This window comes from Indicator indicator, chromosome 7, assembly GCF_027791375.1.
Source record: "Indicator indicator isolate 239-I01 chromosome 7, UM_Iind_1.1, whole genome shotgun sequence".
Lineage (NCBI taxonomy): Eukaryota > Metazoa > Chordata > Aves > Piciformes > Indicatoridae > Indicator > Indicator indicator.
The window spans coordinates 36,276,630-36,303,125 of NC_072016.1; the positions used below are offsets into that span (position 1 = coordinate 36,276,630).

Here is a 26,496-nt window from a genome sequence, read left to right on the forward strand (position 1 = left end):
GTTATAGCCTCTCAGTCCCCAGGGGCTCTCACAGGATCCTGTGGCAATCTCTGCCCAAACTGAGCCTTTCACCACCTCAGCGCTGGGTATCTGTTCTGTTGTAGTACGTTGTGCTGCTCTGTTTTTTGGCCTTAGCTCCTTGACCCACCTCCCCCTCTTTTTAACATAATAAATAATTGGCCTGGCCACCCTGGTATGCAAGTACACAGGAAAAAAAAAAAAAAAAAAGGGGCAAAATAACCCAAAGCCCACATCCCTCAAACTAACTTTGGAGAGCTCCAAACCACAAAGTCACCTCATTTTATTGCAGCCCAAGGGCTGGTTGGAGCTCTGGGGCACTTCCCAGTCTGTGCTGGTGTATGAAGGCACTAAACCAGTAAGGCCTCTGGTGTCTGGGTCCTTGCTGGCACCGGGGGTGGGTCTTGTTCTTGCCTCATCCTAGACAGGGGTGGTGTCAATGTGAAGGTGCTTGGTCCTCTCACCCTCCACTTGCCCTAACCTTCCTCTTTCTTGGTGCAATCCCTGAGCTGGGGAGGTGGCCCCAGTGCCAATCCCCCCCTGCTTTTCCCCACCGTCTCTTACCCTTCTGATTTCCCTGTTCCTAGAGAAACTGTGTAATCCAGGCCCTGCAGGATGCTGGGATTGGCTCTGCCAGGATGCTTTGGCTCCTGGAGCTGCCGATTTCCACTCAGCAGCAGTGAGGAGCCTCTCCAGGAGCAGGGACCCCTCTGGTCTTCTCCGGGCCAGCCGGGAGCATGGCCGCAGTCCCTCATTCCCCGCTGCCATCATCCCTCCCCCATGCAGTTACGTGACCCAGGAGGGCTGTGCCTCCTCCAGCAGGCTGAAGGAGCGATTGGCCAGTGCAGCAGGGCTGCTGGCCAGCTTGTAGCCAAAGAGCTGCATGGCTGGGGCGCAGGCGTCCTGCACCACCTGCGCCAGCTTGAAGGGGATGCTGAAGCGCCACTTCTCAAACTGCTCGGAGGAGTTCTTGCGGGTGGAGTAGACGCCGCTGCCGTCGTGGGGTGCCTGAGTGTTTTTGCCAATCCACTCCTTCACCTGGGGAGTGAGGGGCAGCCCGGCGAAGCGGTACATCTCCTCCGCCTTCTGCAAGGGCGCCCGCGCCACGTCCTCATAGCGGACCAGCATGTAGCGGCCCCGCAGCCAGGCCGGCCGCCGCAGCCCCAGCTCTGCTGACAGCCGGATGCTCTCACAGTTGCCCCGCAGCCGCTGCACCTCCTCCTCATGGAGAGGAGCCTCCCCCTCGGATGCCCACTTCTTCCAGGTCTCGTACTTGCCGGAGAAGGCCACCATGCGGGAGGCCAGGACAGCCCGGGGGTCCCGCACCAGCTGGATGATGCGGACGTCCAGCCGAGGGTCTTCCACCAGCGGCTGCAGGAACTCCAGCTGCCGGATGCGCACCGTCTTCAGGGCCACGTGTTGCTTGTGCCGGCAGGCCTCAACAGCCAGGGTGATGTTGAGGGGGCCGCAGCGGCGGTTCTTGCAGTGGTACTTCTCAAAGACCTTCTTGGTGCTGGACGTGCAGACAGGATCCTCACAGAGTGAGCGGCTCGAGCCCCGACGAAACATGAAGGGCGTCAGGTGGTCCTCGGGTGCTGGGGAGATGAAGCTCTCCAAGATGTAGAGGTCACAGAGGAAGAGCTGCTTGAGGACATCCCGGTAGACCAAGGCTGAGCCCACTGCGTTGGCTCCCCCTGGCTCAAAGGTCACTGTCCTCTCGATGTGCCAGAGGGGCTCAAAGAGGTAGAAGATGCTGCCCTGCTGGTTGAAGAACTCGCCCACGAAGGAGGAGCCGGTGCGGGTGGTGGCCATCAGCAGGACATGACGCCGTGGCCTGGTGTCCCCATCGCCTACCAGCTGCAGGGTGATGTTACGCAGATGGGACCTCAGCTGGGAGAAGGCTGCGTCCAGCTCTTGCAGCGAGGCGAGGGAGCCGTTCTCAGTCAGCTGTGGGCTGGCCTCTGTGCTGTTGGCCTCTGCAAGTGCCTGTGGGGACTGCTTCAGCTTGTCTGACACCCTGCGGGGAGACCCAGCTCAGCCTGGAGGAGAGCAGGACCACCCCCATGTCCCAGCAGGGCGTTTTGGGGGGGCCTCCTTCTGCACAGGAGCTCAGGATGTAGGGGAGACAAAGGGTTTAAAGAGTAGGGTGGCTCCCTACCTGGAGATGAAGTTGTTCTCCTTCTCGATGATGACGAGGCCAACCACAAAGACCAGCAGGATGGCATACTTGCTCCTCATCTTCAGGCAGTACAGCAGCTCACGGAAATCCTGGGGCAAAGAGCGTCGGATCTCCATGGGGGACACATGCATGTCCCTCGGGCCCACCGGGGAGGTATCCTGGGCTAGCCACTTGGCATCCTTTGCCCCACGGGCTTTGTTGGGGCCGCCTGCCTGCCTGTGAGGAGAAGGAGGGTCAGCATGGTGGTGGCTCTGTGCAGGCAAGAGGTCAGAGAACAACCCCACAAAGGATGGCCAATGAAGTCTCAACAAGAGCAGTAAAATGGGGGAAGCTCCTCCCTAGCGCTCCCATCCTGCCTGCAAGGAGGAGCTGCCTGAAGACCCCACCAGCTGCAAAATACATCTGCCTGATGGGACCCCTTCCTGCACCCCTGCCAGCCCTGAAACCCAATCCTGATGCCTCACCAGCTGCTTACTCCTCACCAGCCGCTTACTCCTCACCAGCCAAAAATCCTGCTGCCAGCAACAAGAGCCCTCTTGGGTGTGAGAGCAGCTCCTCATCCTGATCCATGGAGCATTGTGGTTCCCAGACTCTGGAAAGAGCTACTTTTGTGGAGGGATGCAGGCTCTGCCGTCAGGCCTTGGTGTGTGGTTGTGGCACAGCAGAGGTGGCTGCTCAGTGATGAAAATGAAACCCAAGAGGTTTCCAGGAAATACAGTGGGACAGAAACCACTGCTGCCAGTGCTGTTCAAGGTGTAAAATGCTCATGGGGGCTTTTTCTGAAAAGAACCCCCCCACAATGATGCTGCAGCTGCTTTATGTGAGATGCAACCCCCACTGGGACACTCAGCATCCCCCTTCAGCAGCAAAGGCCCCCCCTGCATCTTCCCTCTTCCTCCTCCCCCCAGTGCCGACGAAATCAGAGTGATGGTGTAAGCTGCTCTGAGTTGCATCAAGCCCACGTCCCAAGTGGGTCATGGTGGCAATTTTGGGGGCCAAAGTTGCCGTTTGGGATCCAGCACTTGTTGTGGGTGCAAGTTTCCAGGTGTGGGGCTTGCCGGTGGCTGCTACCTGGCGGCTGGTTCACACGCCGGTGGCCGGCCAGCCACGTGGGTGATGCTGTTTGCTTGTCTTGTTTTCTTGGCCAGACTTTTGGTGACTCAGGGAAAGTCTATTTAGCTTCGGTTTGGCTGCTGACAGCGTGACCCCGGCAGCCTGTCCCACCACTGCTTTCAGTGGTGAAGGAAGGGAGCCCGGCAAAAGCCCCATCCTTTGAGGGTCCCCAGGATTTGCGAGAGGGGAGGTAAGACCCAGATAAGACCCCGGCAGGGTGTGGAGCAAGGAAGTTCTGCCAGGCATTGCGTCACATCCGAACCCCGCCCGCCGCCAAAATGTGCTTTTTTTGGTGTTTGCTCATTGCATGTCCCTCCCGCTGGGACGTGCCCCGCGGCGGGGGCAGCATCTCAGCCTTGCCTCGTCCCCAGCTCTCTCTGCAGGAGGACCAGGAGTTTCCTGGCTTCAGCAAACTACTCGTCTCCCAGAGCTTGGCTTTGAGCCACCTCTTTCCCAGCAAAAGCTGCTAAAAAGAGACATCCACACCCACGCACCCAGGAAACCGGAGCTTCGGTGGGACGCAAGGATCCCGGAGAGCCCCGGCAGCTCCCGAGCCATTCCATGGCAGTTCCCCAGTTCCTTCCTTCCCGCTGCGGCGAGCGGCCCTGCTATCCCCCTGCACACGTTTATGTGTGTGTAACAGCCCTGTTAGTTTAGTTTGTCAGCACATGGCTCCTCGGGGACAGGCCAGCAGCCGGGGCAGGTGCCTTTCGCCGCACCGCCCCCGAGTCCCCCCTCCTAGGTCCCGCTCGGTGTCCCCGTGATGACAGGACTTGTCGGAGTATTTGAGCAACCGAGAGGAGAAATAAAACACACAAAGCCCTCGGGCGTGCGGCCACGTCTCTCGCTGCCTTCAGAGCCCCTGTCTTTGCTGCTGCAAAGGACTTTGGGCTTTGTGGCATCCCAAGGAGGGGTGGCGGTGGTCTGCATCCCTGCCCCCACCTCTGCTGGGGCAGGGGATTGTCCCCTCACTGCCTGGAGCATGCAGACAGCAGAGGGGAAAGCACCAACTGCTTGCTCAGACAAAATCCCTGGGCAAAGCTAGCCTAAGATTTTTCCCCCTTCGATGCCCCCAGCTGACCGACCACCAAAGAGCCACAGAGCAGGAATGATTGGTGGGGATGACACAGGGAGCCATTTCCAGCAGTGCTGGCAAAAACTCTTGATTCACAGGCTCAGTCCAGACATAATTCGTTAAATAAACAGCCGGCTGCAAGCGTCCTGCCCAGGACCCGCAGAGCGGTGGCGACAGGCGCAGGGGCCCTCGCAGGGCTGAGCCATGAGGCTGGGGGACACACAGGGTGACCCAGGGAGGCTGGCTGGGACTGTTTGGCATCCTAAAGCTCTTCCTCGTGGGGCCTGTGAGGCGCAGCCCGGACGGAGCAATGATCGAGCCACAAACGTCCCTTTGTGAGCAGGAACAGAGGGGCTCTGTGCGCCCCGGCGCTCCCCTCCGGCCGCTTTGCTGGGGCTCCACCAGGCCAGGAGGTGTGGGGAGAGCTGCCAGGATGCTGCCACTGCCCCAGGGACACCCACCAGTGTGAGCAGAAAGATAGGCAGACAAACAGGACAGACATCATCTTTTGTGGCAGCAGGCAGCAGACAGATGATGTTCACCTCTTACCCCACAGGTCTCAAGGCAAGGTGGAATCATTTTCACGAGCACCAAGCTGAGACACCCTGGAAGGCAGCACACATGGCTGGAGGGAATTCCCCCAGTGCTGCTCCCCGCTTTTTCCCATCCTTCAGGATGTGAATGCTTCTCATTTCTGCAGGGAAGGCAACAATTCCCACTGTCGAGATGATAAAAGGCTCTGCGGATTTCCCAGCTGAATCAGAGCCAGCAAAGGGGCTTTTGCTTTGGGGAGGGGGTGGTTGAGGTTTTGTTCCCATGCAAAGCTGCTGGGATGGATATATGCCACTACTAGCAAGTTAGCTTAACCCTGCCACAGCAAGAAGGAAGGACTCAGTAAATGAGATACCAAATCATTCCAAGCCTGCTGCAGCAAGTTACCTCATCAGATGGGTGCTCCCACTGACACTGTAGGTGGGGTGAGAAGAGCCCCATAGCCCCAGGGCAAGGATCAATGGTGCGAAGGTGAAGGGATGCTCTTGTCACCCTTTGGGAGGATGTTTTGCAGGACTGCCTTCTTAGGAGAGTGGAGCCAGAGTTTTTTGGCTGGGTTTTGGGAAAGGGAGGATCTTTCTTGAAGCCCTGGGGCTCTCATCCTCTTCCTCTGGCTGCCCTGAACACCTAGCGGGGTGGGATCCAGGAAAGGAAAGACGCCTGCGGGCTGATGGGGAAAGCCAGCTGGAGGTACAACTGGATGAAGTCACATTTTCCTCTGATGACTCAACAGGCAACAACTGAGCTCTGGAGAAGGAACACGGCAAAGCACCTACTGGTAAGCTGCTTCCCTGCCCGATAACCCTCTGTCCATCTAGCCCCCATCTGCCCCTGTCTGTCCTTGCCTGGCTCCCAGGTGAAGGGAGCCTGTGGGGCCCTGCAGCTGCCCCTGGAGTAATTCCGTTGGCGATGTTTTGCTTTATCAGATAAAGAGTGGCAACGGCAGCCAGCGAGACACAGCGAGGGAACAACAAAGAGATAAGGCACAGGGACATTTCTCTGCTCTCTCTGCTGCTCTTTGTCTGCAACCTGGGAAAAAAAGCCCCACCCTGAGCCCCCTCTGTATTTACTCTATCCACTATTTCCGCTTCTGACTTCCTCCCGAAGCTGGCTTTGGGAAAACCGCCACTGACACTTCCCCCTTTGCTTTCATCTCCCAGCAACTCTGATCCTGCCCCTGGCTTTCCTCCCAGACATGGCACAATTCAGTTTGGCTCCCGGCACGGCTAAGGAGGATGCCTGGGCAGGTATTCTGCTTAAAAATGGGTATTCAAGCTAAAACAAGGCAAAAGGAGATTAAAAAACCAAAACCAAACCAAACCCCAAACAGTCACCTCCTACAATGTTTGTAAACTTGCCTAGAATAGCCCCAGGCTTCATCAAATTGAAGCCTGGAAACTGTCCACTGGAGGAGAAAGTTGGGGATGCAAAGTCCTCCTGGCTTTAGGCAGTGACAGGGTACTGGCACCTGTGGCATTCCCAGCCTGTCCCACAGTGGCACAGAGAAACCCTGGTGTCAGCAGGGGTCATGTCCTCTGGCTTGGGCAGCTCTCCAGGGACATGACCATGGGTTTGCACCTCTACATGTCCAGTCCCTGAAGTCTACACAGGGGCCATGTTTGTTTCTTCTCCCCATTCCCTTCCAGGCACTGCCCTTCAGTCCTTCAACCTGCCTTAGCTTGGTCCTCTTAACTGGGCACCCTAGGAAAAGCCTCCCAGAGGAGGTGAAGCATGCAGGTGGAGATAATGGAGCTCAATGCTTGGGCTTCAAGGTTGGAGGCATGTTAGCCAGCTCAGCTGGTCCCTGCTGACTCCTGGTCCAGATCAAAGCAGGGCAACACAGCCCAGATATGGGATTTTACCCTCATGCCCGGCACTGATGTCTCTGAAGATCCCCTTGCATTCACCAGGACAGCAGCAGGCATTGGTACAACCACCAATTCAACAACTTGCTTTTCATTGCATGTGCCATCAAACTCCAGGTGCACAAAGCTGTCTTCTGTCCACTATTTACTAACCCCCTGAGGAGGCATATAGAGCTCTAGGATGACCCAGGTGAGCAGTCCTTGCTCCTTGTGTCCCAAAAAGTGCTGCCCGGAAGGGATTTAGAGGCTGGTGTCAGCCACAGTAATGCCAGTGGCAGGACCAGCCCAGGACAGAGTGGTGTTTGCTCTCCTTCACTTTGGGTGGCACCTGAAGATGTGGATGCTTTCTCCTGGCCCAGCAGAGAAGAGAGCTGCCCTGATGAATACAATGGGATTTTCAGAGACATTAGTGCTGGGCATGAGGGCAAAATCCTTCATCTGGGCTACATTGCCCTGGTTTGATCTGGACCAGGAACCAGCAGGGACCAGCTGAGCTGGCTGATAAGCCTACAACCTTGAAGCCAACTTGCTGGAAACCTGGGATGCTGCTGGGATGGGTTTCACAGAACCATCTCCAGCAGAGGCACATGACCAAACTTGCAACCTGTTGGGCAGTAAGGAGGCCTGGGGAGGAGACCACCATGGAGAGAGGACCTCCCGGCCCCCCTTGCTCAGTGCTGGCGGCACAATGCCAGCCGCTGTGCATGTTGGTGGCCCCTGGCTGTGCTGGGAACCACAAATGCCCATCCCTGCCTCAATGAGCCCTTTCTCTGGGGCACAGTCCCTCCCACCACCCTGCACTCCTTCTCCCCACTGCTCCACACTACCCTGGAAGCTCCTCTAAAGCTAGCAATGCTGCTTTCTCTGTGCCCTGTTCTGCCACCTTTTCACCCCAAGACAAATGTCTGTAGTTCTATGAGGACCTCTGAGAGGGACTGGCGATGAGAGATGTTCACTGGGAAACAGTGAATCCCTGCTGCCCTTGGGAAAGTGCAATCCGTGCCCAGGTCCTGGCAGTGCAGGGAGACCTGGGATGTGAAAACAAGTCCTACACTGAAGCGACTTGGTAGATGTGGGAAAATCATGGAGTTAAAGTCCTGTCCTGATGTGGTGTTGTAAACGGTTGACCATGTCTTCAAGTTCTTTTCCAACCAAAATGATTCTATGGAAAAGGAAAAACTCTTCCCTGGGGACCAAAGCCAGGCTAGAGTCTTGTAGTGGGCAGAATAGACATGGCCAGAAGCAGCTGCCAAATTCCTGCAGGTGCTGGGCAGAGACTCTGCCCAAGTGGCCCTTTTCTCTGCCAAGGTAACCCCATGCCAGAAAGGTCCCATCTGGGTGCCTGGGGCCTTTGGGGTGTTGGTAACACAGCTTCAGGAAAAAAGCTGCTGCCCTGATGGTGGCTGAGCCGGCTGAGGGTTCTCCTGGGTCCTCAGCTGCCCTCGGGGCAGGAGGAGAAAGGGTGAGGATAACTTTCCAGTGCTTCTTGGTAGAGGCTGACAGGCCGGATGATGCAACTCAGAGATCATGGGGAGAAAGTCTCCTTTCCTCTCTCCAGCCGCGATTCTCTCTGGACGGGAGCTCAGCGTGGCAGCCCAGAGCTCGCCCTCGTTTCGATTATTATTTTCTTCCTCTTTTTTTCCATTCTTTTTATGCTCCCTAAGAGAAAGCACCGATCGCGCTGCTGGGGCGCTTCGGTGCTGAGAGGACTTTTTCTTCCCAGGGCAGGGTGCTGGTACCCGACTGCCCGGCTCACGGGGAGGCACTGCCGGCCGCTGCCCCGCTGCGGGACCGGGCGGTGGAGGGGTGGGGGTCCGCACGGAAACAAAGGATCGGCCGAGGCCGGAGGGAGCACAAAGGAGCCGGCGGAGCCCGGGACCGCCCCGGCGTTCGGGGGATGCAGCTGCCGAGCCCCCGGCCCCACTGCCCCCGGCTCGGCCCCGCTCCTCCTGCTCCGGGGGTGGGGAGTGGTGGTGTCGGGGAAGGGGCTGCTCTTTGCTCGCCCAACTTCCCGCAACTCCCCTCCGTGCCCGACGAGAAAGGCCCGACCCCCGCCGCCATCCGCCACGGATCCCCGGGACTCCCGCTGCCTATCGCTCCCGGTTCGCGCTCCGGTCCCGGTCCCCGCTTGCGCTCCGGCTCTGGCCCCACCGCTCCCGGCCCCAGCTGCACCTACCCGGCCGGCGGCCGCTCCGCGGGGCGAGCTCCGCCTGGTCCTGCCGTGCGGGAGGAGGGAGGGCAGCGGGTCCCCTGCTTTTCTTCACGGCGCTGTCATCCTCCCACCCTCCCTCCTTCCCTCCCTCCCCTCCTCCTTCCCTCCCTCCCCTCCTCCTTCCCTCCCTCCCTTCTTCCCTCCTTCCTTCCTTCCTTCCTTCCTCCTTCTCGGGGCGGTGGCAGGGGGAGCGGTCCCGCGCCTGGACGCGGGTCCCGGGGCGGAGCCGGGCAGGGTCCCCGGGCCAGCCTCCCCTGCCTCCCTCCTGCTGTCTCCCCGCTGCCTGCCCATCACCTTCCCGACGCGCCAGGGCTGGAATCCGGGAGCTGCCGGTTCTCGATCCCAGGCTCGCCCCGGGCTGGAAGGGGCCGCCTGAGTACTGGGGTGTGGTGGGGGAAATGGAGGGCTGGGAGCGCACAGACACTTCGCGAAGGTGTCCCACTAGGGACAAAGCAAGTCCCCTCCCGGGCGCTGTGGGGCAATTAGTACTGCAGCTCCTGTCCATCTTCCTGCTCAAATTGGGGTCACGCCAGTGGGGTTAGGGCTTTGTCCTGCAAACTCCCAAGGATGGAGCCGGCACAACCACCCCAGGCAACCTGCTTGCTGCTCGGCTGTCCTCATGGGGAAAATATCCTTATATCCACTCTGATCCTCTCCTGTCTCAACTCTTGTCCTCCCACTGTGTAAGGAACCCAGCTCCACCTTCAGAACCACCTTGCAGACATGAGCAGTCTCCTTCTCCTTATCTCCAGCCAAAACTGACTTCAGGCCCACACTTTTCTCCCCAGATTACCAAACTCTCGTTTTCTTCTTGTACAGGAGCTGTGGGTGAATTTGCCTCATGTGATGGCTACACAGCCTGGTGTCCTATGCTGGTGAGCAGGTGTGTCTCTGTGCCTGGGGAGGGCAGGAAGTGAGGGCATTTTACTAAGAGAGGCTGAGAAACATGGGGCTGTTTAGCCTGGAGAAAAGCAGACTGAGAGGGGATCTGATCAGTGCTGATCAATAGCTAAAGGGTGGATGTCAAGAGGATGGAGCCAGACTTCGTGCTGAGCGACAGGGCAAGTGGCAACAGCATAAACTGGAACCCAGGAGGATCCACCTGAACAAGAGAAGAAACCTCTTTGCTGTGAGGGTGCTGGAGCCCTGGAGCAGGCTGCCCATAAACTTTGTGAAGTCTCCTTCTCTGGAGAGATTCCAAACCTCCTTGGCCATTGTGATCCTGGGCAACTTGCTGTGCGTGGCCCTGCTTTAGCAGGGGTTTTGGACTGGATGATCTCCAGAGGTCCCTTCCAACCTCCATCATGATGGGATTTGGTGATGTTACTAGGAGCAGACCAAGTGCTTTGGGGGACACCGTCTGCCTCTGTTCCCACAGGGCAGGCTTAGTGTCTGGAGCATTACACCATGTAGAAACAGCTCTTCTGGCTTGTGTGCAGAAATTCAGAGAGCTCCCTCAGAGCTGTGTAACGTTAGACACCGAGGAGCTGAAAGACATCTGTCTGTGCAGACAGAGACAGCTCTGGAAAAAAAAACTATCCTACTCACCATTAAAAGCTTCAGCCCTCTTTTCACATTCCTGGCATAGTTTTTCCACTATGTATGTGGCACAGGCAAAAAAAAAAAAATGCAGATTTTCTTGTCATTCACGTGTGATGACCTGCACAGCTCCTTGGTGGCAATGAGTAGAGGTGCCAGCTCCATACTGGTGGCAACACTGGGTATGTGCCAATGTGTATGTGTGGGTGTTCATATAGGTGTAGAGATGTGTATTAGCATGGGGGTCTTGGGGACCTACCCAGTGTTTGGAGGTGTGTGGAGCTCCTGGTTCACTTCATAGGCAAACATTAATTCAGGAAAGCCTGAGGGTGATGTTCATGGTATGGGCTTCACCCATACATCCACCCACCCACCTATCCATCCGGATATCCATCCCATCCAACCATCCATCCATCTGCCCTTCTTTCCATATATCTGCCCCCAGCTTTGTCTCTCACCCCAAAGATATTGAGGCACTGGAGGGTGTTCGAAGAAGGACAATGAAGGTGAAAGGGTCTAGAGAACGGAGAGGAGAGGAGAGGAGAGGAGAGGAGAGGAGAGGAGAGGAGAGGAGAGGAGAGGAGAGGAGAGGAGAGGAGAGGGAGAGGAGAGGGAGAGGAGAGGGAGAAGAGAGGAGAGGAGAGGAGAGGAGAGGAGAGGAGAGGAGAGGGAGAGGAGAGGAGAGGAGAGGAGAGGAGAGGAGGGGAGGGGAGGGGAGGGGAGGGGAGGGGAGGGGAGGATAGAGGAGAGGAGAGGAGAGGAGAGGAGAGGAGAGGAGAGGAGAGGAGAGGAGAGGAGAGGAGAGGAGAGGAGAGGAGAGGAGAGGAGAGGAGAGGAGAGGAGAGGAGAGGAGAGGAGAGGAGAGGAGAAGAGAGGAGAAGAGAGGAGAAGAGAGGAGAAGAGAGGAGAAGAGAGGAGAAGAGAGGAGAGGGGTGAGGACTGTCTGAGGAAACTGGAGTTGTTTAGCTTGGAGAAAAGGAGGCTGAGGGGAGACCTTCTTGCTCTCTACAACTACCTGAAAGGAGGTTGGAGCCAGGTGGGGTCATGCACCTGGCTCCAACAGCAATAACAGCAAGTAACATGGCAATAGAACAGCCTCAAGTTGCACCAGGGGAGGTTTAGTTCGGACATGAGGAACAATTTCTTCCCTGAAAGGGTTGTCAAGCCATGGACCAGGCTGCCCAGGGGAGGGGTGGAGTCCCCATTCCTGGAGGGATTGAAAAGCCATGTAGAGTGGTGCTGAGGGATGTGGTTTAGTGGTGACTTGGCAGTGCTGGGTTAGCATTTTGACTCAATGATCTTAAAGGTCTTCTCCAACCTAAACGATTCTATGATTCTGCTTTTCCTGCTAGTAGTGGGCATCCAGCAGCCAGGAACCCTGCACAGTGACTCTGGTACACCTCTGCTGTGGCTGTGGCTCCCACAGTGTCACCAGTGGAGCTGGGATTATGGGCAGCATCTCCCAAACTCTGCTTATAGGAGGCAAATCCAGGGCTTGCAGAATCAGTCCTGCATAGCCTGTCAGGTTAATCACATCAAAAAGAGTGGGTAAGTCTGGCTGGCCACCCACCAAGGGAGTTTCTTTGGGGTTTGAAACATGACAAAGCATTTTGAAGCTCCTTGTTTGTTCTTTCAATTGGAACAGGGAATCCTGCCTTGGATTTTGTGGGCGGAGGAGATCTTGGTGAAAATACATCCCTGGTACATCCATAATTTCCAGATGAGGGCAGGGTGGTGGGGAGTGGGACAGTCATGCTAGCAGGGGGTCCCCACCTTTGCAGGATGCTTTTGCAGTGGTCCTGGTTTAAGGGGATGTTGTGAGAGGAGGAGGGACTCCATGCGGTGCTACAGACTGGAGGATGAGTGTCTGGAGAGCAGCCTGGCTGAGAGGGACCTGGGAGTGCTGGGGGACAGCAGCTGAGCATGAGCCAGCAGTGTGCCCAGCTGGCATGGAAAGCCAAGGGCATCTTGGCCTGGATCAGGAATAGTGTGGCCAGCAGGACTAGGGATGGAATTCTGCCCTGTACTCAGAACCAGGGAGGCTTCACCTCAAGCATTGTCTGCAGCTCTGGGCCCCTCACTTCAGGAAGGATATTGAGGTGCTGGAGCAGGTCCAGAGGAAAGCAACCAGACTGGTGAGGGGCCTGGAAGGAAAGGCTGATGAGGAGAGGCTGAGGAAGCTTGGGGTGTTCAACCTGGAGAGGAGGAGACTTAGAGGGGACCTTATCATTCTCTTCAACTACCTAAAAGGAAGTTGTAGTCAGGTGGGGGTCAGGCTCTTCTCCCTGGCAACTTGTGACAGGACAAGAGGGCATGGTATGAAGCTGCACCAGAGGAGGTTTAGGTTGGATATTAGGAAGCACTTCCTCACAGAAAGACTGATTGGGCACTGGGATGGAGTGCCCAGGGAAGTGGTGGAGTGGCCATCACTGGGATGGAGTGCCCAGGGAGGTGGTGGAGTGGCCATCACTGGAGGTCTTTAAGAAAAGATTGGATGTGGCACTTGCTGGCATGGTTTAGCTGATGTGGTGGTGTTAGGTCACAGGCTGGACCTGATGATCTCAGAGGTCTTTTCCAGCCTCAACAACTCTGTGATTCTGTAACCCTTCCCCATGGAACTGTGGTGTGGGGCACACCCTGGGCTGAAGCCCACTCCTCTGAGCCTGGGGCATGCTCTGTATTTGCCCTCCATGCAGACATGGAGCTCTAGATGGAGATCACCTTCCTGCTTCATCAATAAGTAACGCTGGCACAGGGAGGAACAAAGTGCCTCCTGCTCCTCACAAACCACCATGAGGGGTGATGGGAGAGGCAGGGGTTGTGTTTCCTCCCCCCTTCACTAGCTGTGGGATCACATTTCCTTTGTCACCTGCTCCCCTGTCCCTGTGGATCGCAGGGACTGTTCTCCTCGCTTCCTGCGTCGCACACACTCCTGTACAGGCACACACAGGCACCACGCGGGAGGAGGCAGGGGAGTTGTCCCCAGAATGACATCAGGAGCAAGGCAAGGGGGTCGTGTCACTATAGCAACGAGGATGCTCTGGCTTTTCAGGGAATTAAGGCATCTGATGCTCATTTTCTACCCTCAGCCCCAGCTGACGATGTGGCAGCTGGGACAGGTTGAGCTCTGATTTCAGAAAGCCTCCCTCAGTCTTTGCTCTGTTAAAGCCAGGGCAGCGTCTGCTTGCATGTTAGACATCACCAAATTCTGTCCCCATGTCCTTTCAAGGATATCTGGCAGCAGGACTTGGTGACAGGGCACCTGGAAATGGTCTGGAAGCTGCAACAGAAGGAAACCCCAGTTCTCCTCCTTTGTTTGCTTCTTCAGAGGTACACGGGGATTTTATTTCCCAGGAGGTCAAGATGTGGCTGGGCCATGAGAGACAGTGGGAGGACACCTGTTGTCCAAGGTTATGACATAGAGAAGGTGCCCTAGCTTTGTTTCAAGGCTGTATCTGCAGGGACTCCTTCCAGATTTATTTCTTACTCCCCAGAAAGCTGGAAAGCTGTTGGCAGCTTTCCTTCTGATATGTGTGGCTGCAGCAATCTGGTCTTTGGCAAGTTTATTGGAGAGGTGATGGTGTGTGGTGGGGGTGACCTGACAGCTGCAAAATGAGAGGCACAGCCCCCCCAGTTTCCTTTTGCACAGGGCTTTTTGCAAAGACAGAGCAGGAAACAATATCCTCCAATGGCCAAAGGGCTTGGGTGCAGTGGTTTCAGGGCACAGGACTGCACAGGCACCTACAAATGGCAGCATTTCCCAGTCAGGGACTCAGTGAGGCAGCTGCTGATGGGACCTGCTCCCAGGTAGAGCTGTGGTGAGGACCTCTTATGACAGCACAAGCCAGCCTAGGGAACCAGGACCCCATGTCTGAAAAAGGTTTGTGCCTCCTCTAGCTCTGTAGCTCCTCTAGCAAAATGGATGTGGAACCTAAAGCTGCATGGATGTTCTCACTGAACTAAAACACATAGCACAGGTCCTAGTACAGAACCTGAACTGGCTCTGAACTGATTTCAGGTGAGGCCTCAACAGAGAAGAGTGGCAGAATCACCTTTCTTGGTCTGCTGGCCATGCTTCTTTTGGTGAAGCCAAGGATGCACTTTGCCTTCTGGGCTGCAAGTGCACATTGCTAGCTCATGTCCATCCACCAGCACCCCCAAGTCCTTTTCTGCAGGGCTGCCCTCAAACTCATCATCCCCCAGCATGGATTGACATCAAGGATTGCCCCAGCCTATGTGCAGGACATTGCACTTTGCCTCGTTGAGGTTTCCTGAACTCAGTTCCCCAGCCTGTCTGGGCCCCTCTGGATGGCATCCTGGCCCTCAGTCACGTTAGCCAGTCTCCCTCTCCGCCCGCGGCTGGCTTCTGGCGCCACCTGGCGGCCGCACGCCGTCCTCTCGCTTCTTCCTTTTCCACTTGGTGCCCAGTCTCCCCAGCCCGTAGCCCATACTGGGAGCGGGTGCGTCGTCAGCGCTGGTTTTGGTTCCGGGGGTTCCTCGCCCTGTCCCCCGACAGCCCATCCCGGGTACCGCAGCATGCGGCGAGACCTGTCCCGTCCAGGTCCTGGAGCCGGAGGGGGAACGCGAACATGGCCAGAGCCCACATCTGCTTTTGTAGCTCCTTCTCTATTCCGGATGAAGCTTAAAGCCTCCTGCTCCTGTCTGCTCCCTGCCCATCCCTTGCCTTAGCCCAGCAGTGCTCCTTCTTCTCCTGGCACCTCTGCAGCCCCCAGGAGCCTCTGTCTTGATCTGAATGCCTCTTCCTGCTGGCAGAGCCCCTCCAATGAGGATGTTTCAGACCAGAGTGAGGGACTCAATGCCATGATGGGCTGTACACCCTGGTGTTTGGGCTTTTAAGGGGAAGGTGCTGCCTGCATTGCCACCAAAGAAAAAAAAAAAACCAACCCACAAGTTTCTGTGCAGTAGAAGAGGGCAGCATGCCCAAAGAGCACCTGCTGATAGGACCTGAGGCTGGGGGAGATAACAGTCCATGAGCATGGAAAGGACAATCTATAAACCAGGAGTGTTTGCTGGAGGCTAGGCCTGGCTCATTAACAACACCTGGGCCTGAGGCCATTAAAAGTCTAATTATTTGCTGGAGGGGCAACAGGCTGAGGAAGGAAGCAGCAGCACTGCACTGACCATCTGGCATGACAGTGCTTTCCCAGGGGCAGATACTCAGGCCATGCCCTGCTCAGCAAATGACCAGAGGAAGGAGTTGCTGCTGTCCACCATGAACTGACACGTGGCCAGTTTCTGTCCATTGATGGCTGCTTTGTGGTGTTTGCTTTCCTAGCTGTTCCACAGGCAAAATGTCTCATGCAGCCCCAGCAAACCCCATCAGAGAGATGTTTCAGACGATCTTTTATTTTCCTTCCCAGCAGGTATGCTTAAAACAAGGGGAAAAATAATTAGGGTGGGAGCTTGGTGGGAAACTCAGCGTTCACAGTGACAGGCTTTTGACTGCCCTCCACACATCCTCCCCTGGCTGCCTCCTGCAGCCCTCACATGTGCAAGGTCTTCAAACAACCCCGTTCCCTGCTTTCTGTTCCCTTTTCAGTTCCACTTCTCTGAAGCTGCTGAGGGTGAAATAAAGTTAGTTTAGTTTTAATCATCACAAACACTTTTCAGACTTGCAATTCAAAGGTTCACTCTGACACGAGGAGAGCAGAGGAGCCAAGAGGATGTCTGGTGACAAGAGAGACTGACAAACCTTTAAATAGTGATACTAGAAGTAAATGCTGCTCATGTTCCCACCCTAGGGACAGCCAACAAGGCCAGGCTGCTGCTCTCCCAGCTGAGCAGGAAGCCTTGTGCTTTCTGGTCTTGCTTTTAAAGTTCCTGGCAGAGAGAAAAGAAATGAGTGAGAAGAGAAGGGACACACCCACCCACACCCACACCCACACCCACACACATACACATACACATGTGGATGGTGGGTGTGTTGGTACTGCTGCTTATTGGCTTTGGAGCTGCACTGCTCCAAAGATTGCCACCAGGTGCTTGCCAGCATCTTAGTAAGGACAGCAGAGTCCTCAGCTGGGCAAAATCCAGGTGGCCCTGATGGAAGAGTCCCAACACACTGTTCAAGGTAGGGAAGTCTATTTAGGATTGATCAGGTAAAGTTCTTTTTGCCTGATATTCATGGCTGGGAGATTGACACAGACTGAACAACCCTCACTAGCAATACAGGCTGGGGGATGAGGTGTTAGAAAGCAGCCCTGTGGAAAAGGACTTGGGGGTGCTGATGGATGAGAAGCTGGACAGGAGCAGGCAGTGTGAGCTTGCAGCCCAGAAGGCAAATCACAGCCTGGGCTGCATCCAAAGCAGCACTGCCAGCAGAGCCAGAGAGGTGATTCTGCCACTTTGCTCTGCTCAGACCTCACCTGGAGTGCTGTGTGCAGGTCTGGAGCTGTCAGTATAGGAAGAACATGGAGCTGATGGAGAGGGTCCAGAGGAGGGACATGAGAATGATGGTTGGAGCAGCTCTGCTACAAGGAGAGGCTGAGGGAGCTGGGGGTGTTCAGCCTGGATAGGGGGAGGCTCTGGGGAGACCTAATAGCAGCCTGTGCCAGTACCTGAAGGGGGCTACAGGAAGGCTGGAGAGAGACTGTTTACAAAGGCCTGCAGGGACAGGACAAAGGGCAGTGGCTTCAAAGTAGGGAAGAACAGATTTAAATTGGATGTTAGGAACAGCTTCTTTACTGTGAGGGTGGTGGAACACTGGAACAGGTTGCCCAGGGAGGTGGTTAGGGCCCCATCCCTGGAGATATTCAATGTGGGGCTCAACAGGGTTCTGGGCAACCTGATCTAGTTGAGGATGTCCCTGCTGACTGCAGAGGGGATTGCACTGGATGACCTTTGGAGATCCCTTCCAACCCAAACCGTTCTGTGATTCTATGATTCTATGACTCAGGCTTTTCTCTCTGACCAGCCTTGCAAAAAGCAGCTGATTGTGCTAAATGGCACCAGTTACCCACTCTGGGCCTTAGAGGAAGAGAAAACTTCTGCAGAGCCATGACTTATCCCATTTTCTCCCCTCTGAAAGAAGAAAGTGAGAACTTCCTTTTATTGAGAAATATTCAGCACTGTGAAAAGCCCAGGGGTGACTCAGGTTTTTGGGTGTTTGGCCATGTTGCCTGCTGGGTTTTGCCTGGGCACTTGCAAGGTGGCACCAAGCTTTCCCCATGTTTTTCTGAAGCCTGTGCTACCAGATGAGAAGATTTAGCTTTGCTATGTGGTGGGTTAGCTGCATCTTCTTAAAACTCCCTCAGTGGTGTAATATAGGGGCACAGGCACACACCAAAGCCTGTGCCAGGGATGCTTTCTGCTGCAGGGTGTCCTTCTGCTCCTCACTGAGTATATCAGGAGATGGTCTGGAGAGTATGAAAATAATTTCTGGCTACAGTGACTTAGTAATGCCTTAGTCAAACCCTCATTGTGAGATGATGTGGTTGTATCAATGTGTTCCCAAAAGCTGATGAAACCTTTAAGAAACCTGAAGCTGAAAGAAGGTCCTCAAGCTGAGTGCTCTCATGAGTGAACAGCTTATCTCCTTACCCTAAGGTGGTGTTTTCACCTCATCTTGCCTATTGCCCTGCAATTTCATCATTGCCACCTAAGGCAATGAAGAGACTGTCCTGTGGCCTCTTTCTTTCCCTGCCACATGTTCCTTCTCCCTTCCTTTGTGTCTTTTGAAGCAACAGGAACCTGAAAACTTCTATTGTTATTGCTTTGCCTTTGCAGGGAGAGTTTCTAGTTGGATCAGGAGCTGATCAGATTTACTCAGGGTCAGTGTGCCCCTAGGTAGGGAAGAGACAGGAGTGTACAGTCAGGGTGCAAGAGAGAGCAGGGAAGTCCCTTCCAGCACCAGTTCAGGCACATGCTTTCACTCTGAACATCACCATGCACCCACAGAAACCTGGGCTAGCTCTGTCTGGACAGACAGACACTGATGCTGTTCTGACACACTGTTGGTGTTTGAGATTCCCCAGCCACCGGCTGAAGGATGGGAGCTCGCTCCTGCGTGTGCCTGTGACTGGTCTGCTTGACTGCCAGGATTTTTTGGAGGGTGTTTTAACTCTTCCAAGAGCTCAGCCACTGTTTGCAGAAGGGCAGGTGATGGCTTCTGAGAACCCCCTTGTAGCCATGCAGAGTAGCTTTGTCAGTCTGCTTACAAAAGGGAGATGACACCGCTGCCTGGAAAACTTGTCTGGCTTGGTGATAACCAAATCCTTGCAACTTCACACAACACAGAGGGTACCAGGACCTTTGAAGCATTGCTCACACTATGGGGAAGGGCCCATGATGCTTCACAATGTGCTCTTTATTCTGGGGCAGCAAGAGCTCAGGTTCAAAGCTGAAAACTATGTCCAGTTCTGGAGCCCCTAGCACAAGAAAGACCTGGATGTGCTAGAATGTGTCCAGAGAAGGGCCATGAGGATGATCAGAAGACTGGAGCTCCTCTCCCATGGAGACAGACTGAGAGAGTTGGGGCTGTTCAGTGTGGAGAGCAGAAGGCTCTGGGGAGACCTTCTTGTGGCCTTCTAGTATCTGAAAGGGGCCACAAGAAAGCTGGAGTGTTTTTAGGGTGTTGGATAGTGATAGGACTGGAGGGAATAGATCCAAGCTAGAGGAGGGTAGATTTAGATCTACATCAGGAAGAAGTTCTTCCCCATGGGGGTGGTGAGACACTGGAACAGGTTGCCCAGGGAGGTGGTGGAAGCTTCATCCCTGGAGGTTGTTAAGGCCAGGCTGGATGTGGCTGTGAGCAACCTGCTGGAGTGTGAGATGTCCCTGCCCATGGCAGGGGGGTTGGAACTGGCTGATCCTTGAAGTCCCTTCCAACCCTGACAATTCTATGATGAAAACATCCCAAGAAATTTGGGGGTTACCACATCTAATTTAGATAGGAACCATGCTGCTTCACAATGATCTCTGTTTGGGCTTGGTAAAAGACCTGGCTCAAAACTGACAATGTCCAGCTCCTGTTCCACCAGGGAAAGTGCCAGCACTGAATACTGATGTCCATCCTTGAAAACCCTTGGAAACCATCTCATAGCCCAAATAATCTTGGGGGTACCACCTTTACTTTAGCTTGTAGCCCACAATACTTCACAACATGAGGGGGAACTTCTTTACTGTGAGGGTCACAGAGCACTGGAAGAGGCTCCCCAGAGAGGTTGTGGAGTTCAATCCCCATCTGGATGTGTTCCTGTGTGGCCCTGGTCTGGCAGGGGGGTTGGACTCAATGGTCTCTGGAGGTCCCTTCCAACCCCTAACATTCTGTGATCCTATTCTGGCTTGGTAAGAGCTGGGTTCCAAAGTGAAAATGTCCAGCTCCTGCTCCACCAGAGAAAATGCCTTTCTTTCCAGCAAAGAAGCTGAAACAAAGCACCAGAGCACATAAAGAATAGAGAACCAGTACCTGCCATGGAACCAGAGGGCTCCACTGGGATGGCCATAGGGCCAGCCAAGCCCTGTGGCTGGATCTCTGGGAGATCCACCTCCAGGAAACGACACTGCTGTATCCTGGGAGCCTGCAAGATGCTGCTCCACCTTGGCAGCTCTGGATGTGGTGGGTCTTATTGAAGGGTGGGTTGTGGGCTGAAAGATGGTGTGTGACACAGGGCAAGACCCACAGGTCTCCACCTAGGAGATCACCTACTCTGTGTGGACATCTGTAGGAGGAACCACTGCTATGTGATGGTCTTTAGAGTGCAGCAAGAGAACAATTTAACCTCCTGGTTGGGAGGCTGTCATGGAATCAGCTGTTCAGAGCAAGCCAGGAAAAGATTATGGGGAAACCCAGGCACTTTTGCCAGAAATCACTACAAGTTTGACTTATCTTCTGATTGCCACAGGCAGCATCAGGAAAACCAAACAAGAGCAAAACCTGTTTGCTTTCTAAGCTTCCCTGTGAAATAGGAGCAGCCCAAACCTGATAATTATCCTTTTTATGGGGAAAAAACTGTTGCCAAATCTCTCAGGGTTAATTAACTCTCCTTTGCAGATCCCTTTGCAAGGACACAACGTGTCTCTGAACCTTGTCCAACTAAAGAAGGACACATGGAGATTAGCTGCAGCTGAACAAAAACATCACAACCTGAGGGGAAGCAGCTGCTGGATAAGCTTTAAAGGGCAGCTGCAGCATGGCCTAATGAAGGAATTTGGAAGTAAGGAGGGTTTTTTTTCCCTCCTCCTCCTCTTCTCTCTTCTTCCCTTCTCATCAGGTCAGTGGCAGGTTCCTGAGATGTCCTGGGTCAGTTTCTCTGTCCTGCAAGTGGTGGAGTTGACCCAGTGTGTTAAGCCAGGAGTGGACAACATTTGCTGCTATTTATAGAGCAGTTTCATGTATTTTTCTCTTTTCTATGGGCTCAGCCATGCTTTTGTTCTGCAGCTGGCTGGATCATGGTGCCCAGGGTTGAGAGTGAACTCCTCTGCCTCTCTCTCCTTCTCTAGGGAAGGATAAAAGAGGTTTTGTTTTTTCCGCTGATGTTCACCATGGCAAAGAGAGCTCAGCAGAAGGGTGAGTTTTGATCTAGCTCTTTCTTGCCTATTACTGAGCTTGTGTGGATGTGTGGTGCTGACTTTTCTCAGGTCTGTGATTTGCAGTCTGAGGGTTAAAATAAGCCTGCATTGAATCAGTTGATTTCTGGGAAGAGGTGAAGAGCAAGTCTCAAAGATACACATTAGGTGATAACCAAGGAAATTGTGATTGCTATGGAAAAGCAGGCTGCAGGCTGGTGACACTCCATTAGTCACAGTGCTGCCCATGGAATCCAGAAAACATCTCTGTTGCCCTATGTCTGCTGTTTTGAGGAGATACTCAGATGTTCCCCCAGCTGCTGTGGGCTGGATGCAGAAGGGGAGGTTGCTAGCAGGGAAAGCTACTGCTGAATACTCTTGTGAAGCCCAAAGGTGGATGGAGGATGGAGCCAGGCTCTGCTCAGTGATAGGACAAGGGGCAATGGGCACAAACTGGAACCCAGGAGGTTCCACCTCAACATGAGGAGAAACCTCTTTGCTGTGAGGGTGCTGAAGGCCTGGAGCAGGCTGCCCAGAGAGGTTGTGAAGTCTCCTTCTCTGGAGATCTTTAAAACCCCATCTGAATGTGTTCCTCTGTGACTTGCCCTTGGGTGATCCTACTTTGGCAGTGGAGTTGGACTGGCTGACCTCTGGAGGTCCTTTCCAACCCCACCATTCTGTGATTCTATCCCAACCAGTAACACAAGGACTGGCCAGAAAATGAATTGTAGCTGTCTGCTCTACTTGTGCTGCAATCCAGCTGGCTTTTTTTCCTTTTATTTATTTTTTTTTCCTTAGTGTGAAAGATGCTTTTGCTCTATGAAACTGGGAGGAGAAGAAACAGAAAAAGAGATCCCATGTCAAACTTCCTGGGCCTCTCTGTCAGACCTGGAGCAAGCAAAGGATGAACACTGCAGTGGTCAACTGGCTCCAAACCATTTAAATCCCAAACTTAGCAGGGATAATGGAAGGAGGAAATTACATCTCCTACAGTATTTTTAGCCTTTTGTATGAGAGGGCAGAGGGCAACTCTTCAGATGCTTGCAGCTCTGTGTGTGGGGGTTGTGTGACACGGGTGACCATAAGATGATGAAAGACCTTGTGGTGGAAGCCATACAGTAGCTGGACTTGCCACTTCCCCCACTGTGTCCTTGTGACTTTGATTAATCCAAACTCATGCCAGTTTTGGCCAGCAGTTAGCTGCTGGTGCAGACCTTCACTGAAATCCACTGCCTGGCTTAAATGTCCTCCACTGTGAGCATGCAGCTGAGGCAGGATCACGTGTGGAGAAGTGCTGCCTGATGCCTCACAAGTTTGTGACCCAGAAAAAGGATGTGATGCCCCCTTGTGTGATCCCTGTCTGACTTCTGGGGCAGCTCATTAAGATTTTGGACTACATAATCTCCCCAGTCCAACTCCTTTCCCTATGTATCAGCTAATGCCTAATTAGAATCATAGAATGGTCTGGGTTGGAAGGGACATCTGAAGTTCATCCAGTCCAACCCCCTCTGCAGTCAGCAGGGGTATCCTCAACTAGATCAGGCTGCCCAAAGCCCTGTCAAGCCTCACCTTGAATATCATCAGTGATATTCAACCTGTTCCAGTGTTCCACCACCCTCACAGTAAAGAACTTGTTCCTAACATCCACTCTAAATCAGCTCTTCTCTAGTTAGAAGCCATTGCCCCTTGTCCTGTCACTGCAGGTCTTAGTAAACAGTCTCTCTGCAGCCTTCTTGTAGCCCTCTTCAGGTACTGGAAGACTACTCTTAGGTCCCCCCAGAGCCTCCTCTTCTCCAGGCTGAACACCCCCAGCTCCCTCAGCCTGTCCTTGTAGCAGAGCTGCTCCAATCCCTGATCATTTTCATGACCCTCCTCTGGACCCTCTCCATCAGCTCCATGTCCTTCCTGTGTTGAGGGCTCCAGACCTGCACACAGCACTCCAGGTGAGGTCTCACCAGAACAGAGCAGAGCAAAGTGGCAGAATCACCTCTCTGGCTCTGCTGGCAGTGCTGCTTTGGATGCAGCCCAGGCTGTGATTTGCCTTCTGGGCTGCAAGCTCACGCTGCCTGCTCCTGTCCAGCTTCTCATCCATCAGCACCCCCAAGTCCTTTTCCACAGGGCTGCTCATTGAAATTCTCGAGGACCTCTTACTTGAACTTTCACTTCCAGTCTAAACTCTTCTGGTTTGCACCTGCTTCCCCAAACAAGGCTTTCCCATCAGTGCCTTCCCTTTTGCTTTCAATAATGAGGGAAGGGAAAGCAAATATTTCAACAGCACAGGAAATTGTATGAAGAAAGTCTGAGGGATGGGTGTCTTCTCAGCCTGGTTCCTCAACAGGAGCCTTTGCAGCTTTTTGTCCCCTGCCCACTTTTATTTCTTCTGCAAAGCCTGTTATGTTTTGTGCTTTCTCTTAAAGCCATGGCTCCTGGAGTCCTGTGATTTCCTAATCACTTCCGTGTGAGCTGACCTGAGTCAAAGCAGATTTTTCCATCTGCCATGAAAGGGCTGGATTGAAACAGTCTGCCCTGCTGAAAAAGCCCTTGGAGCTTCCATGTGTAATCCTTGAAAGCCTGCAAAGCAGAAAGCAAATAAGAGGAACTCAGCCTCCTATTCTCTGAAAAGCTTTTTGGGTTGGATAGCCAAGTTCTGCCCATTATGAGGAGAGGCTGAGGGAGCTGGGGCTCTTCAGCCTGGAGAAGAGGAGGCTGAGAGGTGACCTCATTCCTGTTTATAAAGATGTGAAGGGTGAGTGTCAGGAGGATAGAGTCAGGCTCTGCTCAGAGATGCCCAATGATAGGACAAGGGGCAATGGGTGCAAGCTGGAGCAGAAGAGGTTCCATGTGAACATAAAGAAAAACTTTTTCACTGTGAGGGTGACAGACCCCTGGAACAGGCTGCCCAGGGAGGTTGTGGAGTCTCCTTCACTGGAGACATTGAAAGCCTCCCTGGGTGCATTTCTGTGTTTACCTGCTCTAGGTGATCCTGCCCTGGCAGGGGGGTTGGACTGGATGATCTTTCAAGGTCCCTTCCAACCCCTAATGTTCTGTGATTCTGTGTTTTCTGGCTGGGGATGCTAAAAGCAAGATGGTGGCATGTGGAGCTACTGGTTCTCTGTCGAGATGAGCCCAAAGGCAATGGACAGGTAAAGGTGGAGGAGGTGGTGGAAGATGAGGCTGGGGAACGTGTTGCCTTCTACCTTGAAGTGGACATGTGGAAAAGAGGAACATCAGGTGTTGGTGACACCTGAGCAATGCTGTGTGAGGACAGAGCCATGGGATGGTAACACTGGCTTTGCCCAGGGGCTCTGTGAAGGGAAGATATTCTCTACTTCACCCCAAAAATAACAGTGGAAGAGAGACCCTGCACACATGGGATCTCCACCCATGCATTCTATGTCCCCATCCAAGTAAACAGTAGCAGCTGGCTGTGCCATTTCAAATTTGCTTTGGAAGATGCATGTCCTGGGAGTGTCTCCTTGGTAAGCTTCCAGAGCAGTGGTCTGCTAATGCTGCAGCAGCCTGCCAGGATATGTGCCAGGGGGTGCATTAAGAAGAGTGTGACCAGCAGGTTGAGGGAAGGTCTCCTCTCCCTCTACTCTGCTCTAATGAGGCCACATGTGGAATACTGGGTTGAGTTTTGGGCTTCCCAGTTCAAGAGAGACAGGGAAGTACTGGAGAGAGTCCAGCAGAGGCTATGAAGATGATGAGGGGATTGGAGCATCTCTCTTCTGAGGAAAGGCTGAGAGATCTGGGGCTGTTTAGCTTGGAGAAGAGCAGACTGAGAGGGGATCTGACCACTAGTTAAAGGGTGGGGGGCAAGAGAATGGGGCCAGACTCTTTTCAGTAGTGCCCAGATACAGGACAAGGGGCAATGGGTACAAACTGCAACCCAGGAGGTTCCATTTAAACATGAGAAAAACTTCTGAAGCAGGCTGCCCAGAGATGTTGTGGAGCCTCCTTCTCTGGAGAGATTCCAAACCCATCTGGACATTTTGATCCTGGACAAGCTGCTGTGGGTGACCCTGCTTTAGCAGGGGGGTTGGATTGGATGATCTCCAGAACTCCCTTCCAACCCCTCCCATGTTGGGCTTCTGTGGGTGTCAGTCAGGGCTGGGTGTGGGGATTTTTTGACCCTTAGAGTTTGAAGATCTAACCTAAAAACTTGCTTCCTGTTGCAATGCCATCTCTGAGAGAGGACTGCTCTCAGAAATGGGCTGGGCTGGTTTGTAAAAGGTGGGCATTTCCCCACCCCCCCCTTTTTTTTTGGACAGAGATAACACAGTAAAAGCACCTTCTGTGGCATAGGTGAACCTGAAAGACATGGCTGCCCTAGAAAACGGTGGTGAGCTTCAATGCAACAGCACAGAGTGACTGAAGGAGGGGGAGGGAAAGCAGAGATAGGCAGAAATAGCTAAGGGCAGTCTTCTGCTCATCCCTCTCTTTTACTGCAGAAATCCTGAAGAGCATCAAGCCTGCTCTTCTTACTGGAGAGCATCTTAGCTCCCAGTAAGCAGCTCGAGTCACCTACTTTGAATCTTTATAGACAAGCTAGGAAAGAAAAGGGGTAGTGATTCCTGTGGTTGCTAGGGGAACTTTTTCTCTGGTGCAGCATGAAGAGGAACCAAGGGTGTCCTAAAGCAGCCCTCCTCTTTTGCTTGGTCAGATTTGATTTTTCTTGGGACTTCTGATATCTGTTTCTTTAAATCTGTTATTAATTTTCCCTTTATTTTCTTCCTGGGCATCCTAGATGTATATTTCTAAGGGTGGGGTGTTGGTTTTTTATTTTTTTGGGGGGTGGAAGGGAGGAAGTAGGATTCACAGCTAAACACATGACTTAATTCTCCTTTCTATTTATAAAAAGAAAGCTTATTTTTCCCCTTTCAAAGGCTGTTGCAGAGGTTTGCCTGGCTGCTCTCTTACTGCTTACAGCCCTGAAAAGATGACACAATGAGAGCACAGATGAGATTCTGAGTCTCTGTCCTTATCCTTTAAAGAGTGAGCTTCATGAGGTGATGCTGCACAGTTGGTTCCCCTGTATTGGCTTAACCATGCCCTGAGCAACCTGATCTCCATAGAATCACCCAGGTTGGAAGGCACCTCCAAAAGTCATCTAGTCCAGCTCCCATGCAGTCAGCAGGGACATCCTCAACCAGATCAAGTCACCCAAAGCCCTGTTGAGCCTCACCTTGAATACCTGCAGGGATGAGGCCTCAACCACCTCTCTGAGCAACCTGTTCCAGTGCTCAACCACCTTCATTGTGCAGAACTTGTTCCTAACATCCATTCTAAATCTCCTTTTATCCAATTTCAAACCACTGCCCCTTGTCCTGTCAATGCAGGGCCTTGTAAATAGTCCTTCTGTATCCTTCTTGTAGGCCCCCTTCAGGTATTGGAAGAATGCTAATAGCCCTCCCTG

General features: G+C 53.6%; 1 protein-coding gene across 1 annotated transcript; it reads right to left on the reverse strand.

Moving 5' to 3' along the window:
• Positions 1-804: 804 nt before the first annotated feature.
• Positions 805-2,358, reverse strand: CHST3 (carbohydrate sulfotransferase 3). Its single transcript, XM_054382654.1, has 2 exons — positions 2,177-2,358; positions 805-2,035 (listed from the first exon to the last, which is right to left on the reverse strand). Exons 1-2 carry the CDS (start codon positions 2,326-2,328, stop codon positions 805-807), a joined length of 1,383 nt encoding a protein of 460 aa, XP_054238629.1. The 5' UTR covers positions 2,329-2,358.
• Positions 2,359-26,496: the final 24,138 nt, after the last annotated feature.

Excerpts from the sequence above, each read along its gene's own strand:
- CHST3 (XM_054382654.1), bottom strand. The coding sequence starts at position 2,328 with ATGCATGTGTCCCCCATGGAGATCCGACGCTCTTTGCCCCAGGATTTC. Across the intron at positions 2,036-2,176 it reads GAGAACAACTTCATCTCCAG|GGTGTCAGACAAGCTGAAGC; the intron begins GTAGGGAGCCAC and ends GTCTCCCCGCAG.